This window comes from Caloenas nicobarica, chromosome 3 (genome assembly GCF_036013445.1).
Source record: "Caloenas nicobarica isolate bCalNic1 chromosome 3, bCalNic1.hap1, whole genome shotgun sequence".
Classification (NCBI taxonomy): domain Eukaryota; kingdom Metazoa; phylum Chordata; class Aves; order Columbiformes; family Columbidae; genus Caloenas; species Caloenas nicobarica.
Window position 1 is genome coordinate 91,873,379 of NC_088247.1, and position 19,584 is coordinate 91,892,962.

At 39.3% G+C, this 19,584-nt stretch overlaps 1 protein-coding gene across 1 annotated transcript in view; it reads left to right on the plus strand.

Annotated features, from left to right (window-relative positions):
* The window catches only part of PPP1CB (protein phosphatase 1 catalytic subunit beta), a 29,176-nt gene extending 18,349 nt beyond the window's left edge, over window positions 1-10,827 (plus strand). The window contains exons 5-8 of the mRNA XM_065631102.1: window positions 2,833-2,904; window positions 6,022-6,173; window positions 7,724-7,858; window positions 8,470-10,827. Of these exons, the coding sequence (XP_065487174.1) occupies window positions 2,833-2,904; window positions 6,022-6,173; window positions 7,724-7,858; window positions 8,470-8,574 (464 nt within the window). The 3' untranslated portion in view covers window positions 8,575-10,827. The remainder of the gene's footprint in view (window positions 1-2,832; window positions 2,905-6,021; window positions 6,174-7,723; window positions 7,859-8,469) is intronic.
* The last annotated feature ends 8,757 nt before the right edge of the window (window positions 10,828-19,584 follow it).

The window sequence follows — 19,584 nt, forward strand, 5'->3', positions numbered from 1 at the left end:
TAATTGTCCCTTAAACTTGTATAGGCTTCATCTGTAACTGAAATTACTGTCACAATTGATCTGCAGCTGTGAAATAAAGTGAAAAGATTACTGAACGTGCTGTGGGCTCCTAATAAATGGAAGTAGACATTCAGCACATATATAAATTTTGCCCTTTTTCCGCTTTTCTCCAATTCTATCCAAACTGCATTCCAGATCCCATGAAGTCATGGATTGTCAACGCCTTTTCATGATGTTACTACTATAATAAACACTGAGGCAGCAACACAAACCATTCAACACTGCTGGAGGTTGGAGCTAGCATGTAGATATATAAGGTAGGTGCCTTTTTTACTATATTGCGCATTTTTGCATAGTTTATTTAAAAAAAAATATTGTCCTCTGGGATATACAATAAAACTTTGCAAAACCGCATAACATAGTAAAACAAAAGGCACCTAACTTACCCAGTAGGCTATCTACAATAGCTTAAAATCTTGAGTCAGCTTTCTTACCTGGACTTTTCTGGACATCTGCTGTTTTGAGTTCTCTTTCTCACAATATAAATCAAACCTCTCTTGCCATTCATGTCTCCAAATGTTCATGCTGCTGAAAGGATTTTTCATTGTATCCTTCCCATCACCTCCCTATCTTTTCCCTGTCTTTCCACATTGCACATAATAAGTCATATTTTGGCCTTTTTTTTTTAAGGCTGTTCTCCCAACTTCTGACTTTGCTCATTATCTTGCTTTGTTAAAGCTTATTCCATAACCGTTCCCGACTTCTCCCTTTTGCTCTGCTTTGTATTCTGTACAGTATTGTCCTCTTACCTATGACACCACTCTCTAGTTCTAATCTTTACAGATCTTACGTGATTACTCTCAAGTTTCTATAAATTAAGTCCATGTTGTAGTGTCGTGTTAATGGAACACATAGGTCTTATCACATTGGACTTAAGCTCTGAGATAGAAGTCATGTTAGTTTAGTAGAATACTGGATATATGTCATATTTTCAAGCTCTGGAATTCTGCTTTTCTTGTGACATAAATGACAATGAAATGTATGTTGAAGGTGAAGTCTACTTGATAATCTTACATAGTGTCCAAAGAGACCTGATGAGCTCCCTGGATTACACTATAAAAATAAGTAACTATCACTCTTTATCAATTCTACCTGATCAGGAAGTGGTTCAAACCTAGAGCCTGGATCTGATGAGCCTGCCAGGAGTAATGACAATTCATTTTTTTTAATTTCCCTTAGGGAAGGGGTACTCTTATGCTTCAAGAAGATAATATACTGAAAGATACTTTTTCTGTGCTTAGCTGTCATTATGTGACAAGACATCTTAGTGTAATTGTATACTTTTCCGTTTTCTTTCAGTATGCAATCGGTTGCAGCAATCACTAGTGGCAGCAGCCTGACAGTGAGCTTGAGTAGACTTTGCATTCTTATTTCCTTTATATAGTGCTGATCTTGCACAACTTTTATCTGTACATCTGAATTTGAGATATAAGCTAGGAAGTTATTTTGGGAAAAAATGACCTCTTGGGTGGTTACAAAGTGGTCTGCAAGTATGCAGGCAGTTCTTCGGAGTTTTGCTGTTTTACAGTGGTATAAAATAGCATAAAAATTAACAGCTACAGGGTTGAGACATGGTTTGTAATAGCATGTTTTCTTTTAAAGAATTTCATGTTCTGGGTGTCTGAAACGCAGAGCTGTAACCTCATAGAAGGTCACAAACTGGTTGTGCTTATTTTACTGAGAATTGTCCTGTACTATCTTGGAGTGTGGTGCTGAGTAGAATCCACAAGCCTTTGTGATACTGTAATCTGCATGCAAATAGATCAGTTCTGGGGAAGGGGAAGAGGTAGGCTGGTCAAATTGTAAAAGCTGATTATCTGCTTGAATTTGTATTAGTATCCATGTATTGTTGTGTAAGTAGAATTGACTAAAACTCCTTTGATATGCTATTTAATGTAATATTTCTGCCATCCTTCACAACCTCAAGGAAATATTGTGAAGACAGCTGTAACAAGCTGATGGGGATAGAACACTTTTATCATAAGACTGCTTCAACAATCTTAAATCTTAATACTTGAAGAAAAGTTCCTTATGCCTCAAGTAGAGAAGCTCTAGAGTGGATACTTTAACTGTTCAAAGGGTGACTTTGGAATCCCATGCTTTGGCTGTAATTACATGTTAATATGGCAAAACTATGCAAAAAGAGCTGTGTCTTTGTGATGAGGTTTTGAGTAGTCAAGGTACTATGGTTTTATAAATGACTAAGCAGCTGAGCTATAGGAGATGACTACATCTGTGCTGCTTATCTATTGCAGTTGCACAGTCTAGTGTTTGTTTATAGCACCTAGTGATTTCTGCTCAGCTGATGTGTGGTTAAACACTGAAATACAGTGATGTGGCTTATGATTCCAGTCCTACCTGCAGGCTGCTTTGGCTTGTGGTCTTTTAAAGCTGGGTAGGCATTTTCCTTTAGCCTTTGCAAAGTAAGGTGCTTGTAAAGAAAGTCATCTGCATCCAGTTTGTGTTAGATAATGCCATACTTCACTGGTTATCTCTGGTAAGCTGTTTAAGAGAACATACTTAACTGTAGAGTTCTGTGCTGTGTGGCTACAAGGATGGTAGGAAAACAATTAAAACTGCTTACTGATTTCCCTTTGCTGCTCTCTGTCCTTCTGTTCAGGACCTAAATTGTCTTATAGCAAACTGTCTTTTCTTTATGTTACAGTGGAAACAATGGATGCTGTATGACTTTGAACCTCTAATTGTGTGTTCTCTGGAACCCTTTTACAGGTAAAATACATAGATAAGTCACTTGTTTTCTTGTACTTACAGGTCTGTCTCCAGACCTCCAGTCAATGGAGCAGATCCGGCGAATTATGAGACCTACAGATGTTCCTGACACAGGTGAGTGATCTGGAATTTACGGTAAATAGGTCTTAGTGATGAAATGGGTTTAATCAATTTCTGTACAGGCAATGCAGTGACTTAACACAACCTCTGTTCACAGTACAGTATTCCTTGATGTATGTTTGTGCAAGGCGTGAGTCTTGTTCCTCATGATTGCTAAGTTACCTGACATGTTAGAGGCTGTTGCCCATGTTATTGGTTGTCATTAGAGTAGGGTACATTACCAAAGTTGGGTTATGTTACCCATGTTTGCATTAAAACAAACTTAGAAATCTAATGAAAGATCAAATGAAACTAAACAGCTAGTTCTTTTTCTTGCCTTGTTTAGGCACACCCGAACCTTTTAGCCTATCAAAGAACATAACTGTTTAAAGCTTGCTGAGTATTAAAGTGTTTGGGCTTCTCTTTACTTGAGGCCATGTCTCCTTCCTCTTTAAATTATAAAGTACAGTTCCTACTTCACTGCAATTGGGATTTCAATTGCTTGTATCAATGTGCTAGTCCTGAAATTTTCTTCTAATATATTAATTCTTTTAATATAGATCTTGGATGCAAATTGCCAGCGCTTTCTGCACAATATTCTTTTGAATGGTTTGATTAATAATCTTCCTCAGTGTCCCATTTATTCCAAATTTTGTTACTAGTGGATTGAAAAGACTGTCAAACAGTACAATAGGATATTTTTTAGTGTTGATTTCAACGGTGTTCTGAAATGAACTTTCAGAGGAGATATTGCATCTAAACCTTTTTTTGAAACACAAATTAAAATTAAAGTTAAACCTTGGAATAGAATTCTGCTTCCAGTGATGTTCCTCAGTGCTGAGGCACAGGAGTAATTCAGGGACTAATATATATGCTGTCCCTTAAACAACAAGATTTCTGTGCAAGCTGGTGTATACACACTTAACACTGAGAAGCATTACTAGACTGTTGTATGAGTGTTTCTGTAGTACAAATTACTACATTGTTCTTCCATTTATGCTATGAATTCACTCAATGCATAAACTCGTTTGTACTGACATTTATTTGGTTATCTTTACATTTATCAGAGCTCTCAGAAAAGGTAGTTCTGTTCAACAGGCTAATACTATTGCTTGAGCCACCCCCTCTTCAGGAATGCCCTTGCAGAATGTAGTTCTGGTTTCCATGGACACTCCACTGAAATCATATATATTCTTAGTACCTCCTAAAAATAAGTATAGAGATCTTTTTAAAAAGGTTATTTATCCATGGAGTGCTTTGCAGTCTTAATTTTGCTTTCAGAAGCAATAGCTGAATGTTTGCCAGCAGAGGTAAAATGAAATGTCCCATCAGAGGCATGTGTGCATATGGCACAGCAACACAGAAAGTCATGGCCTTTGGGACCTACTTAGGGCAACTGATATTACAGAATGGAAGTAAATCTTGTGGAAAAATGAAAAATAAGCTAAAGTGGTCTCACATCTGTGAAAGTTACAAGTCCTTAAAAGCTGTCCCTTTGTGGAGGGATGCCACTTCCCTGATGTTTGTGTTGATACAGAAATTTTTGGTAGATATTAGTGTGGCTTGTGTGGAGAAGATTAGATCATTATGATGCTTTCTTCCAGCCTGATGGAAAAAAAAAAGGCCTTTTTTACCTTGACTGCAATTTAAATACCTTTATTTTGGTGACATGTCTATGGGGTTTGGAAGCTGTTAGCTCAAATCTGATGCTGTATTCCAACTTAAATCAGTTGCCTTTGGTAACTGTTAGAGTATTTGTATTTTATGAGGCCAAGGTATAAATGTTGTTATTGGTAAGCACTGGCAACTGTTTGCTTTTTAGGAAACTAACTCGTGTGTAATCTTGAGTGCTGTGTGTCAGCTGTGTTACAGTATGCTCCTGGTCAGCCCAAGCTGTTGCAATGGTAGATATTGCATGTTGCAATACAGACCTACTTGAGCAGCATTGTTTAGTATAGACAAACTTGTTTCAGGGTTCTGTTACACCACTGCTAAAGATTGTAGGACAGATTTGCCTCTTACTGTTTATAACCCTAAAGATTATTTGATTTCGGGGAGAGAATAGAAGAGGAAGCGCTTCCCAAGCAGCTGAGACAAGCAGCTTCTGTCACGTGTTGGAAGTTCATGTTAAGAAGCAATTACGCATTGCAGTGCAACTATTCTGTTTTGAAAAAACATGTTATTCAATATAGAACTAAATTTCAATAATGTAAGTTTTTGTCATGTGCTGTCCATATTTAGTAGTTTATTTCTAGATAGATATTTTATCTAAAATGCAGTTGTACTTGCTGTTCTTTGTCTTCTAAATGCAAATAAAATCTTATTTTCTTTGTCATTGAATTGGCCTGGTTCTTATGTGAAAAAAGTTCTTTGAAAGTTCTGTGTATAAAGACATTGCAGTTGATATAGAGAATTTTTTTTAATACCTGATTTTTAACTCTAGAGTTAGCTGACCTTTGTTTGGCAGCAGAAAAAGAGATCTTGACCAGTGTTAAAACACCAGAGAGGTTTATTGTTTTAATTTGGATTCCAGACTGGTTGGCATGAGGCTTTTTGAAAAGTCAACAGTAGTCAAGCAAACTGAAAGTGCTACCTGAAATAATATATCAGAATTTTGCAATATTAAATTTTGATTTAGTCACATAAGGTTCTTCATGTGGTAAGAAAGGTAAGAATGAAAGCTGTTCCATGTTCAGAAGCATGCTATACAAGTTTATTTGTTGTATTTATGACCAGCCTTGCATAGGATTTTAAAATTTACTGCAGCTTTCAAACTAAGCTTTCTTGGTGAGCTGTGAAATTGATGATTGCCTTTTAAAATGCACCCACTGCAATATTTTTAAACTCTTAAAATGGTCACTGTAAATGTGCTGAATATTACGATTAAATATTTCAAATAACTACTTGGCTCTGACTTGTTTCATCTCAAGGTACTACCAGTGATTAAGGGGGGTGAAACCTCCAGACTTACACAGACCATATGTTTTGTCTGAGTTCCAGTTTAAGTATTGCTGTATTTGTTGCTAAGGCTTCTTTTCTTTAGGAGAGATGCTCTAATTAGAATAAAACTATTTTACACTATAGAATGATGCTTCCTAAGACTAACATCTTCACTTGTATTATCTTTCAAAGGCTTGCTGTGTGACCTGCTGTGGTCTGACCCAGACAAAGATGTGCAAGGCTGGGGTGAAAATGATCGTGGAGTCTCTTTCACTTTTGGTGCTGATGTGGTCAGTAAATTTCTGAATCGTCATGATCTGGATTTGATCTGTCGAGCTCACCAGGTATGACTTATGCTGCTGTTGCTTCTTAAAACCTCTCCTAGACTTTCTTCTTCTTTGCTACTTATCAGTAGGATATATTTGAAACTTACTTTGTATTGTGTTACTTTTAGGACAAAGTTCTTCCTAATAAAGGGGCTGTAAGACTCTGTCCTTGTGACTCATATTCAACTGAATGTCTAATGTCAGTGAAGTAAAATACTAACACTAGGGTTCCCCATTGATCTTTCTTTTGTATTGTCTGTTTATTGTTAAGACTGCTGTTCATGAACGTCAGAGGTAAAGTGTCCAGGTTTAAAGTGACGAAGTGACTTGGATTTGAATTCTACACTGAAGTTTCAGGGTTCTTCCATTCCAGTAGTTTTCTGGCAGTTGTGGCTTGACTACCTCTGCTTCACTTCATGGAAGTATTAAATGCATTTTGAATGTTGCTGCAAATCAGTCTGTATATAAAAGCTTTCACTGTTGGCTTCCTTTTGGTTCAGCTATCTAGAGGATTTTGGCATAGGTTGTTTGACTTACTGAAATGTGCAGAAAGCAAGGTTATTCTTGGCATCGTCGATCTTTAAGTACACTTTTTTTCAGTTTTTATTAAGTTACTTCAAGCAAGTATCCTAGTTAAATGGACACCAGGTTTCAATTTCCTGTATAACATTTCAGTTTCATTATTTAGTCTATTTTAAAAGCTCTCTCCTGCTGTGAAACAAAAAATAGGCTTTTTATTCTGTGTCACTGTTAGGCTTGGGTATACTATCAGAACACTTCACTAAGTCTCATTGCAATTTTACTGCTGAAACATTAGAGTCGGTGTATGGAATGGATATTAAGATTTTAACTGCTCATTAAGATTGCTACCAGTTTCCTGTATTCGTGTAGTCACATCAGTTCTTTATAAAGGAAGTATGACACTTTATAAAAAGATGGTGGTGATTGGACTGAAGTGAGCAGTTGGTGCACTAATTTCACTATGTTATAACATGAGGCTTCTGTTTTGGGGAAGAAGGAAGATCCTTAGCTGATGCATCATACTACTCGTACTATTTTAAAGATGAATTATGCTCTTAGAGGAAATATGGCAGAACCACTTTGCTTTTAGAGCATCAAAATTATTAAAAAAGCCTACACTTGAGGTTTGTACGATCGACATCACTGTAAGTGAAACTTAAAAGTTACAGTTGTAACAAAGATGGTATCCAGACTTTGCGTGCTCGGAACTAGCAGGTTAAACATCCAAATTCTGTGTATAAAGCATAAAATGCTGGGAATCCTTAAACTAGCAGCGTGCATAATTGGACTTCAAATATGAAAATATTGAATAGTCAAGCTGATGCATATTTAACATTGGAAATGTCAGACAGGTTAAGCTACCTGACTTGGCATTCAGTGTCCAGATAAGACAAGGTGACTAAACGTGTCCTGTCTGAAAGCCAAGACATACCTTTTTGATGAGTTATTGTTATCTTTCTAAGTCCTGTTTGCTTCAAGACTGGCTTTTCTCTTTTTTTTTTTTCTTTTTTTTATATGAGCTGTATTGATTTCTCTGGTGTTGACAGGTGGTTGAAGATGGATATGAATTCTTTGCTAAACGACAGTTGGTCACCCTATTCTCAGCTCCAAATTATTGTGGAGAGTTTGACAATGCAGGGGGCATGATGAGTGTGGATGAAACTCTGATGTGTTCCTTTCAGGTATGGCATATTTGTACATTAAGTATCACATTAGGTGTTAGGCTGTGTGGACTGAGTGAGTCTGCTTGTTGATGTACTTGTGGTTAGTCTAGGGTAATATACTTGAGCTACAGAAAGGACTGCACAGCAGGCTGGTGTTTGCGGACAGAACTGCAAACCAGCTGTTCCCCAGAGAAGCATGTGGGATTTGCTGTTTTCCACACTCCTGCGTATTAAGTTATTCCCTCTATTCAGATGCTTGTTTCAGAGTTTAATTGGATGATTCTTTTTAGTCATACCTAGTGATCAGAGTACCTGATTATGCAGACTAGTAGATTGTTGGGACCCTTTTGGTGTGGTTACTCTGATCAGATTTCAAGCTCTACTCATTGCTGGATGTGTTTTCAGTCCCTTTCCTCCCCTTCCCACCCAACACAGTAGTAGAACTAAAAGGATTTAGAAGTAGCATTACTGTTGTATGTAGAATTAAGAAATTTGTAGGATTGTGATGGGATTTCCCTCCCACCCTCACCCCTTTTTTTCCTGCTGAATGAGATCTCATGTTGGCTTAACAGTGTTTGAAATGTTGTTAGCTGCCACTGACTCAAAAGAACTTCTTTATTTCCTCTAAGATATTGAAACCATCTGAAAAGAAAGCCAAGTACCAGTATGGTGGACTGAATTCTGGGCGTCCAGTCACTCCACCTCGCACAGCTAATCCACCGAAGAAGAGGTGAAGAAAGGAATAATGTAGAAACACCATCAGATTTGTCAAGGACAAAACTCCATATTACAGTATATAATAAGTGTGCACTGTAAAACCATCCAGCCATTTGACACCCTTTATGATGTCACACGTTTAACTTAAAGAGACGGGTAAAGGATCTTTATTAATTTTTTCTAGTAGAAAGATGTGCGACACTGTATTGTAACAAGTATAGCTCCAAGTTCTAATATCCAGCATAGAGTAAAAAAAGTATTAGGAAAAAACTATTGCAACTATGTATTCACACTTACCACGGTTTTTAAAGTTGACCAACATCCCAGTTAAAACTCGATGTAATAGTTAAACCAGATGAGAGCATGATGTTCCATTTGTGTAATGTGGTCCTATTGTTGCTTGATTGCTTTTACTTTGGTTATTTTGTAGCTAGAATGATGCAAATATGGTATCTAGTCTTTTTCCCCCCAGCTCTCTTTGAAGTTGAAATAAGGAAGGGGCTTTTTAGAACAGCCATTGGTCTCTTATCTTCTCCTAGCTCCCTGTTGTTCATAATAATGCCACCCAAATGTGTGCCCCATTATAATGCAAACTTTATAGTAAGGTAGTGATTAAAAGGCAAACTAAGTTCAAAATGCCCAGACTGGACAGCTTGACAGCCAACATAAATTGAGACAGAAATACCTGTCTTGACTTTTTTAATTTAAACTGCCACACAATGAATTTGTGCACTACACTATTATAAATTATTGACGTTACACTGTGCTATGGCACTTCATTTAACTTAGGACAAAAATGGTATTGCCTATTAGTTGGTAACTTGATTATGTGGTACCTTGGCTTTAGTTTTATTAGCATGAAACACCTTTGGCATGCGTAGCTTCCAGGTAACTCCCTACCTGCATCAAAGTTCATCTTGCATAGTTCCACAGAACATGAAGATCTGTATTTGTTAAGCCTTTGAAACCTGACCCTCTTTTTCAGAAGAGGGTGTGTTTAAATGGATGTTCATCAACAGGTGAGCTGAAAATGCTATGTGAATGTCCAACATGATTGTAAGGCTTATGTCAGATTATGTCCTTTGGATTTTCATGATCAAATTTCATATACTATTGTATAGACTTCTGCTTTGTAGTGTATTATAGTAGCAATAATTTCTGTACATGATCAAGAGTTATGCAGTATTTCTCTTCAGTTCTCTCCTTTCTTAAGAGTTAACAATGGCAAATGGCAAGATACAGAAAGATACAACATTTATAGTAGGATAAATGAAAGGCACAGATTTGTGATGCTTTAGGATGCAATACTTATTGGATATAACTACAAAAGCTTTTATTGACTATTGTCAAATTCGTAAGATTCTTTGGGGGAAGGCTTCAGATTTATACCATTCTTAATGTGCATCAGTAGGTGTAAAACTCTTGACTTCAGTATTGTCTTTGAAATGTTATATTGAGAATTCTGGTAACTTACATTTTATGAACTGGCACATTATATAATGCAAGAGATATATTGATTTTTGACACAGTGAGCAAGTTCTTTAAAATGGATTTAAGTCTCTTCTAATTCCATTTTGTTTTAAATGCATATTTTAAATGTAGGTTTTTTCATTTAGTAAAAGTTGTCTAATTCATTTGAATGAAGTCTGACTGGTTATTTTAACGTACCTTACTGTTACTCAAGAAGTGTGGAGTTTGTTTTTTCTTTTTTAAAAAAAAATCCAACAACTTAAGGGCATATATATCTGTTACTGATTTGTATGGGATTGCTCTGTGGTTTTGAACAATAGTTTAACTTACCCCACCTTGAAGCAAGCACCAGAGTTTCAGTACATAGGACAAAATGCAGAAGTAGATTTCTTCTGATATTGCTCAAAGACACCTGTTCTTGAAAGTCAGTGGTGAGAGCTGTGTGAGCATAGCTTCAGTTTTGTGATAAGGTAATTGATGACATCTATTCTACAAGCCTTGGCAGGGTAACTTCCTGCTCTAAGTCATTGCTTACTTGAGGTTTAGCTTTATAAGTTTTGAAAATGCTGGGTTTTTACCAAGTGCTAGTCTCTATTATAAGGAAGCATCATGTTACCAAACATCTGGGTTAACACTTTTCCATTTTTTTCCATAGTTTCTGGAACAATGTCTTCTGTATCATGAAATGTCTGGGTGTAAAGCTGTATGTTATGTGAGTACCTAACATGCTCGCTTGTATTACAGATGCTATGTCAAAAGGAAAATAAAGTCTTCAGGCCTTCTGACGTGTCCTAAAGAAACAGGAAATTCTTGGTTTATTTTATGGCTCTAGAAAGCCAGATCTGGTGGTGGTGTTCTGAAGAATTGTTATTGGTGTATAGCAGCCGTTCCTTGCAAAGGATTTGAGTGCTGCTTTGAATTCTGGGGAGCTGGGACAACTGTTAACATCCTTCATCATCCTATATTGGGGAAAAATACATTATTTAATAACCTTACCCCTACAGTTATGATTGATATTCCATACTAGAAGCAAGTCAGGAGTATCAGATACATAACAGAACTTAACCACTTCAGCTTACGTTTACACTGTTAATATAGATCTTTAGTATTTTTACTGCTGTCCATTCTGAACAAGGTAGAAAAGAGAACCTGAATTTAATTATACTCAGATAAAATTAACTCTTCCATGGAAATTTGCTAACGGTCTAGTAGTTTTTTCCATGTAAAGATCTTGTCCATACAAGCCTAAAATGTTGCTGAATAGCACAGTGTTAGCATGCTGGGAAGTAAAAGGAGGGTTATCAAATGAGCTGTTAAGAGGCATATAAAACATTACACTATTGGAGGGATATTTTTGCATGTTCTCCCCCCACTTGCTCTTATCTGTCAGTAATATCCATTCCTGAATTCATAGATGGCATGTAACCTCGTCTTGTTCCTTTTTAGTTGACCGGCACTTTGTGATTCCCAAACACTAGAGAAATACTTGCTTTAATCTAGTTTAAAGTCTTGGTGCAAGGAGTGCTTCTTTGGTCTCTTTTGTGTTGATTGAGATGAGATTGTTTTACATCACTTTTTTGTGTGTGTATGTGCTTCATAGTGGTCAGTGTTTTCTATGCATGGAGTATTCATAATTGATTGCTACTTTAAAGGAGGAAAAAAATAGTGTTTCGTGTTGCTGTGGTTGTTGTGCTGCTCTAATACCTTGAATGCTGTTTGTTTAGGTAGACTTGTTTGTACTGATCTGATCTGTATTTCAAAAAATGCTGTAGAAATAGTCACTGAAAACACTGTAACAGGTCTTTATATACTGCTGGGTTGTATTCAATTTTCCATGTCTGGACACCCAGAAGTAACTGTGGCCACTGAAGTATGAGTTTGTCTTTTTGCTTCTAAGTGAAATTAACTGCAAGTGTACTGCTGGTAGGTGTCACCAAGCTTCATGATCCTGTTAGGAAGACGGTTTGCATTTATTCTGTATTCTCTGTTGAGAGAGGAGCTAATAAGTACATGTGACACAGCTTGTAGTTACCCCAGTGTAGTGCATTCCTGTGTACTTACTTGCCTGGGAAACTCCAATGGAAATTCTTCACATCTGCGGAAGGAAGTTGCTTTTATTGTTAGTAGCCTGCATCCCTGTTCTAAGGTTGGTTGAAGACAGACATCCTCTCTGCTGTATTTCAGATGATAGAAATAGGAGTTGATGAGGAGCAAGGTATCTTTTAAATGACAAAGTATTCCTGTCTAAGGATTATCTTTTGGTAAGTCCAGGAAGATATTGATGAAGCTGTCAGATTACATTAGTGGAGCTGTATGTGGTTAGTTTGGGCTTGGTAAACAGTTTTTTCCTCTGTAGTGGAAAGATTAAAGACACTACTGCTATCAGATATGGTTGAACCGAAAGTGACCTGAGAGTAACTCTAGCTGGAATTTTCAGAATATGTAGGTAACAAACATAAATATCATATGTGTGGCTTTTGGTGTAAAGCTCAAAGGTTAACAGAAATGAGTATCTGCTTTATGGAGGCTTATGTAGATAACAACTGTAAAAACCTAGCCTATAACTGGTGTTGAATTTCTTCTGGGCAAACTGTCAATGTTGTATCCATGGCTGGTGTTTCTGGAACTTCCCTCGCAGTCAGGTTTGGAGATGACACTGTATACAAATCTGACAGGTAACATCACAGCTTAGCAAAGAGCAGAGGTGAAGTGATACTGTCAATATTGTGTTGCTTTTGAACTTTTTTGAGTTGTAACTTGACTCACGATTGGCATCCATCTGCTTTGTAATGTACATGAGAGTAAATGTGGCTATTTGGCTTCAAATGAACTGGTGAAAAAGCAAGGGCGAGAGAACATTCCTTATGCTAGAGCAGAGGTGACTACAGCACAGTCAAATGTCTTAGTCCACGTGGGCTAGTAATATGCTTTAGAGAGCAGTGTGTCTTTTAATACAAAACAGTTGCGATGAAGTTCATGTTCTGGTGTATATTTAAATTCCAGTTCTAACAATCATGGAATTATTTTGGTTGGAAAAGACCTTTCAGATCATCAAGTCCAATGGTAAACTTAACACAGCCAAGTCTGCCACTAAACCGTGTCCCTAAGTGTCACATCTGCATGTCTCTTAAACACCTCCAGGGATGGTGACTCCACCACTTCCCTGGGCAGCCTGTTCCAGTGCTTTACAACCCTTTCCATGAAGAAGTTCTTCCTAATATCCGATCTAAACCTCCCCAGCGCAACTTGGGGCCATTTCTTCTAGTTCCTGTTGCTTGTTACTTGGGAGACCAGCACCCTCCATGCTACAGCCTCCTTTCAGGTAGTTGTAGACAGCGATAAGGTCTCCCCTCAGCCTCTTTTTCTCCAGGCTGAACAGCCCTGGTTCCCTCAGCCGCTCCTCATTGCACTTGTGCTCCAGACCCCCCACCAGCCTCGTCACCCTCCTCTGAACTTGCTCCAGCATCTCCATGTCCTTCATGTAGTGAGGGGCCCAAAGCTGAACACAGGATTCGAGATGGGGCCTCACCAGCACCGAGTTCATGTGTCTGTGAAGATCCCTGACTGTCACAGGAATTGCACACTAAGCACAGAGTCATTCTTACCAATAGAAAGGAACTCGATGATTCAGTTTCAGGCTTGGGATATTTAGGCATAGCCCTAGATATTTTTTCATTGCTGTCATCTGTTTGATTCTGCTAGTCAGCAGTAGCGATTTTCAAGCTTGCTCTCAGTGCAGCTCTAAACTTTTTTTTTTCCTGGATCATACATTGATTTTGCTTTATTCCAAAGGCTAATCAAGGTTTTAGTGACAGCATCTAACCAGGTGGCTGCATACAACTCATGGGCTTATAACCAAGCATTCTTCTCACTGCATGTATCAAATGGTCAAAGCTGAAGGAACCTCAGGCCATGTTGGACTGAACACTGGGAAACCATGTGACAGTTAAGTCAGTATTGGGACAGTAAATAAGTTACCAAGGTAAGACACAAGTTTGGGCACTGTGTATCGTTATGGGTCTGCTGGTTTCTCGGATTTCTGGAACTGGTAGTGCCTGAGCATCTTCCTTGCAGATCCCTTGAGTTGTTGGAAACCAGCAAAGCTATCTGGTTACTTGTTCTGTATCTTAGTGTGCCTTGTTAAAATAAATACTTATGATCTCAAGTTAATTGTTCCTAAGGACAAAATTTCATTCTATTTCCCAGTGTCCTGTTTGAACTCATGTTAATCTCTGCACCTCTGTCACAAGAAACGAGAATTTTAAAACATAATTAAAAATAACCATTTGCTGCAAGCCCTTGCCAATACATGGCTATAGCAATCTTTTCCAAGGAAGACTCTTCTTGCTGCCCAAAGCAGTCAGAACAGAGGGAGCTTTAAATAAAGTGTGTGCGCTGCATGTGGCCGAGCACAGCCCCTTCCCCGGAATCTCCTGCTTTATTTACAGAACCTGAAGCCCAGGCTTCCTGTTCAGCCTCCTGCAGACTTAATCTTAGAAGCAACTGTATCAGAAAGCAGGTGCTAACTAGATACAGCTACTAATAAAGATCAGTAAAAGCTATTTTGTATCTTGAGGTGGAGATGTAAGTATGTTAAAAATGAGGAAAGCTCCCAGGCAGACCTCTAGAAACCAGCACCGCTTGAAAATCCTTTTGAAATATGATAGACGTGCCTGGATATTAAATTTCAGTGTTTTAGCCCAAGTTGCTGTTAAATGGAGGAAGTTAAATAGGCTGGATTACATTTTTTTTCCTACTCTCTTACAGATAGCCGATATTCAAAAATGGCATGTTATATTTGCAGAGAGCAAAATAACTGAGTCACTTGATTTTCCTCATGGTACAGAGTTTTGCCTGCTCATGTTGCTTTAAAGGTTTGAATCTTCAGGGTGCAAGAGAGATGCTGTAGATGGATCCAATTAACTATTGAAAAGGCCTAGCCAGACAAAAACTGGTATTATCTTGCAGACAAACTGGTGCAGCTCATGACATGAAGCAGAGGAGCTCACAACATTGATGAATGCAGAGAACAACCTTGGCAAGTAAATATGTTCGGATATAATGTCCTTCTTGATGGCTTTGCTTTGAAGTTCCAACACACATGTAATAATGCAAAAATAGTTACACGTATTTCACGTTGTTCCCTCTGTCTGCTTCCTAGCAGCATTTCTACAGTGCCTCATATAAGTCCTTCATTGTCTTGTTGAATTTCTGGGCATGTATAAATAGTAATTTTCCAGTAGCTACCCCAGAATATTTTATATTTCAGGTTGCTCTTCCCAAGTAGCGTCTTGCACCTTCCACAAGGACAGAACATCTATCATTTCTGTGAAATGCTGGGAGAGGGAACATGTTACGAGAATTATATTTTAATGGACTTCTTAATTGCACCATGATTGCGTCTAGTTTCCAGGAGGCTGGGTTAAGAGGACGAGCTCTGAGACTTAAGGCCCTGTTCTGTTTAAAGCAGTGATGGAGAACAAACGCCTTAATTCTTTCCTACTCAGGGTTCTTACCTAAAGGTTCAACCACAAACAACTGACATGTTAGTCTCAGAGACTTTTTCCTTGCTATCACCACCTAGAATAAGACGACATGATTTTCTTTGATCTGCCTTGATTATACAAATGCTCTACAAGAATTTAACACAGTTACTTAATGAAAAAGATGTGACCCAGCTGACTGTTTTCTTCATGGTAGAATTGGTCTAGCATGCAGATGCCATCTAGTGGTCGAAGGCCAGTGGATGAAAAGCTCTTCGTGCAGAACTGGCATTTTATTGCATGTTTATCCCTATCTGATATGGAAACCGTATCCCTTGAACAGTACTGAAATATATCTGTAGTGCATGGCTTCATAATAACTCGGAACTTGCCGCATTGAAACTAGACTTACTTCAGTTTGATGTACAAATTTATTTCTCTTAGATTTGGCAGACTTCATGAGGTCTTTTAAAATTATCTGAAGATTCCAAAGGAAAAAAAAAAATTGGAGCTGCCATGAAAAGCATGAAAAAGTTAGGCTTTGTCTTGGGCTAAGGTTTCCAGGTGTCTTCCCCACTCTGGAATCTTCTGTTCCCAAATCTAACCAAGTAAGGTGCAATTCTCTGTATAAATTTCCAGTGATTGGAGGAGGACTGGTGGAAAATATGTAAGAAAAGGTATGTTTACATTTGGTATAAAACAATATAACTACATAGGAAAAAAAAGTTTGTCTTAGATGTGGAGAACTAATTGAGAGATGCTATCAGAGTAGGCATCAAATTTGAGTACCTGTATCTTCCCATATATTACATAATTTGTGTTGCTTTTAGTTAAGCAGTTCTTCCTCTGCTCCACCCATGGGCTTGGTATCACAGGCGTATACTGTTGAAAAGAGATTTGGGGAGTTTAGACCTTATTTGAGGGAATCGCTTGGTGTTTAGCCAGGTTCCCCTAGTTGTCTACAAGTTACTCTTGAAAAGCTGTATCTACACAAGTCTATTAGTCTGGGGCAATTGTGTGTTTGAAGTGAAACCTGATTGTCCTCATGTAGTGGTTTGGATCGCAGAGCTCATTCTGTTGTATGCAAGTTAGATCTTTTGGTTTAGTTTCATCCAAAAGAAATGCGTTCCCAGTGTATGCCTATGGTGTCAACGAACCAAACTACTGAGTGGGCCATGCCACTGTGAAGTCCCCCAGCAAGGGTGAGTGACACATGGGTGCACTGAAAGAATGAAATGAAAATGTGGAGAGCTAATGTGACACTGCAGTGCTTCCCATGCTGTGTGAAGTTGAACTGGCATCAGCACTTTCGACACTGTCAAGAGTTGCACTGGAGTCTCACTCTGGTATTCCACAATCTACCTGACATTTTCCTCAGTATCCTTTCCATTCTTCCTTTTGTACCTTCTGTTTCTCCTTTTTTTTTTTTTAATTTCTCTCTTTTCTGGCTGCTTTTCTAGGTAATGGTGTCAAGGTCTCTTTGGCTTCCCAGGTGTTGTGATATGGTAGCACCTTAGGCTGCAAGAAAATGCTCATTTTCAATCTGTCATGAGAGGACTGAAATGTTTGGCCGAATAGCCTACCAGGAGGGGAAGGAGGCTGTGTACCTCAATAGTCACTGACTATCAGGAGACCAGCAACTGGGCTGTGCATGTAGTTCAAGAAGGTGGAAGAAATCATCTTGAAGACCAGGACAACCACCAGATTTTGAGGTGTTGTAGCATGTCCTTACTGCAGTGGTACTGCAGAGATCTCTTCGGAAGCATAGAGCCTCCTGTGCTCGTGGCAGCTGAGATTCAACCCAGGAAAAAGTACTGCTTTCCTTATATGTGGTGTTAGGCTGGAGGGGGAGAACAGGTGTGTGAGGCTTCAGGTGGAACTAGGGCATAGGTCCAAGTGTGTGGAGAGGCAATGAGGCGCTAGTCTGAGCAGGAGGACTGTCTTAGGCTTTTAAAAGCAATTCTGTATGGCTGTGAGCTGTAGGAGAAATCTACCATGAAACACCTCTGTCCCAAAGTGCTGGTTTCCTGTTGTGGGAGGTCTGTCCAAGGAACTAAGCAAACTGCACACAAAGGTAATGTGCTTGTGTAACCTTCCTCTACTTCCAAGAGGCAATACAGCCCCTTCCCCTCTGTAAATGCTGTAGGGTATGAGCTAACAACACTAGGCATAAGCTTGTGAACAGTAGCTGTGAATATTGGTTGAGGTGTCAGTTCACTTGGAATGAAAGGCAGTTACCTGCTGACACTGCAGTAATGGTTTTTTCCCTTCCACATACCAGCAAGCCTGGAAGGTTTCATGGCTGCACTTCCTTAGTCAGGCCCTGAGAGCAGCAGCATGAAGCTTGCCCCAGAGGAGATGCCTCCTACCACTCTGTGGTAGGATCAGAGGCTTGGATGTCCAGTGCAGAGCTGCTCTTTCAGTAGGCAATGTGCAGTCATGGATTGGTTGTAGGCCAAGGCAGGAGAAAAAGGATGTGTTGTCCTGCTTGCTGGTGTGATTTTGTTGCAAATATATAGCAGCTGATTGGGAGATAGGCAAGCTTGTGTGTCACAAGAATTTCAGTTGGTTGGTTGGTAAGTGGAGGCCATGCTGGAAGATGTGCTCTTCACAACTGTGGTCTAAGGCAAAAGTGAGAAGGGACTAGAGAAGGAAGAGCTTGGAGATAGCTGTGGTCAGACTTACCTAGAACTTGTAGCAGGCCTGACAGCATTTCTTGGCCAGCCTGTGTGCCAGATTTATTAAAGCTTAGGAGACTGCGGGAAGGTGGTGGGAAGACCAGTATCTTCAAGAGGCATGCGATTTCCCTCCAGAATTCCCACGTCATGCTCTTGGGCAGTGAGTCATGAGACAGCTGCAGGAAGAAAGGAACATGAAGGTCAGCTTGGCTCTTCTAGCTTTCAGACACCTTTGGTCATCAGATACCCTCTCCACTCATGTAGGTGAGCATGAGGTAATGCGGCATGGAAGCAGACCCTATGCAGAGTGCTTGCTGGACCTCCAACCTTCCTCAGAACTGGGGGTGTGACACTTGCCCCTTTGGTTAGACCTCACTGCTTGCTGGACCTCCAACCTTCCTCAGAACTGGGGGTGTGACACTTGCCCCTTTGGTTAGACCTCACTGATAAATTTGGGTTATTAGTCCCTAGTGGGCCACATTGAGCTCCTGGGAGAAGTTCATACTTGTCTGGTGATTCCTGTCTCTTTCCTCCTATCCCTGAAGCTCTAGGCCCCACTGGCTCCCCCAAGGCCTGTCTCTGCTCATCCACACAGGGATTATGGGCCACTTGTCAGGGAATACGGTCTTGTTTGGACACTTTTGCTGGACCATTCCAGTTCAGCTCAAGTGTTCTGACCACTCAGAGTTTTGGGTTTCCACCTTAAGTTACCTGACTTGCTGACTTGTGGTTTTCTAGGGTACAGACTGAGCCATGTGTGAAGCTGGAAGGTTGTGGTAACTCTGAAAAGGCTGCTTCAGCAGAGTAGGCTCAGAATAAATGGATGCCTTCAGCCTTCTGCTGAATTACTGGCTCAAACATCCACATGGGATGAGTAGCCTATATCTGTTTTGGTTATAAAATATATGTGTTAAGCTCTTATAGTTGTATCTGGTAGTTTAAAAACAATGGCTTTTGCCCTCAGGGCTCTGTGATGTTGACCTGAGACTACAGAGCAGGCTGGGAGGAAATGGAGAAGCTTCGAAACTTGTGGCCTGCTTGTGCAGACAGGCTTGGGCATACCTTGTTGGGCACCTTTGGGAATCATGCAAGAGTTTGGCTGTCACGTACTTAACTTGTCAGGCATGAGTTTGTTCCCATACAGTGATGTATAGGAGTTTTTTTAGCTGGTAATAAATTTTAATGGCACTAAGTAATTTTTGCACTCAGATGAACTGGTGTCTCTCCCTTTAAAAAAAAAAAAAAAAACACACCCAAAAAAACCACAACAGTACCAGATACAAAACTTAGTGTCTGAGTTATCAAAATGGCCAGGAGGTGGCATCAGTGTACCACAAAAAGCATTTGAGTCTCAAAGGGTGGCTGAAGGGAGGCAGGTTCACTGAGAAGATTTTTT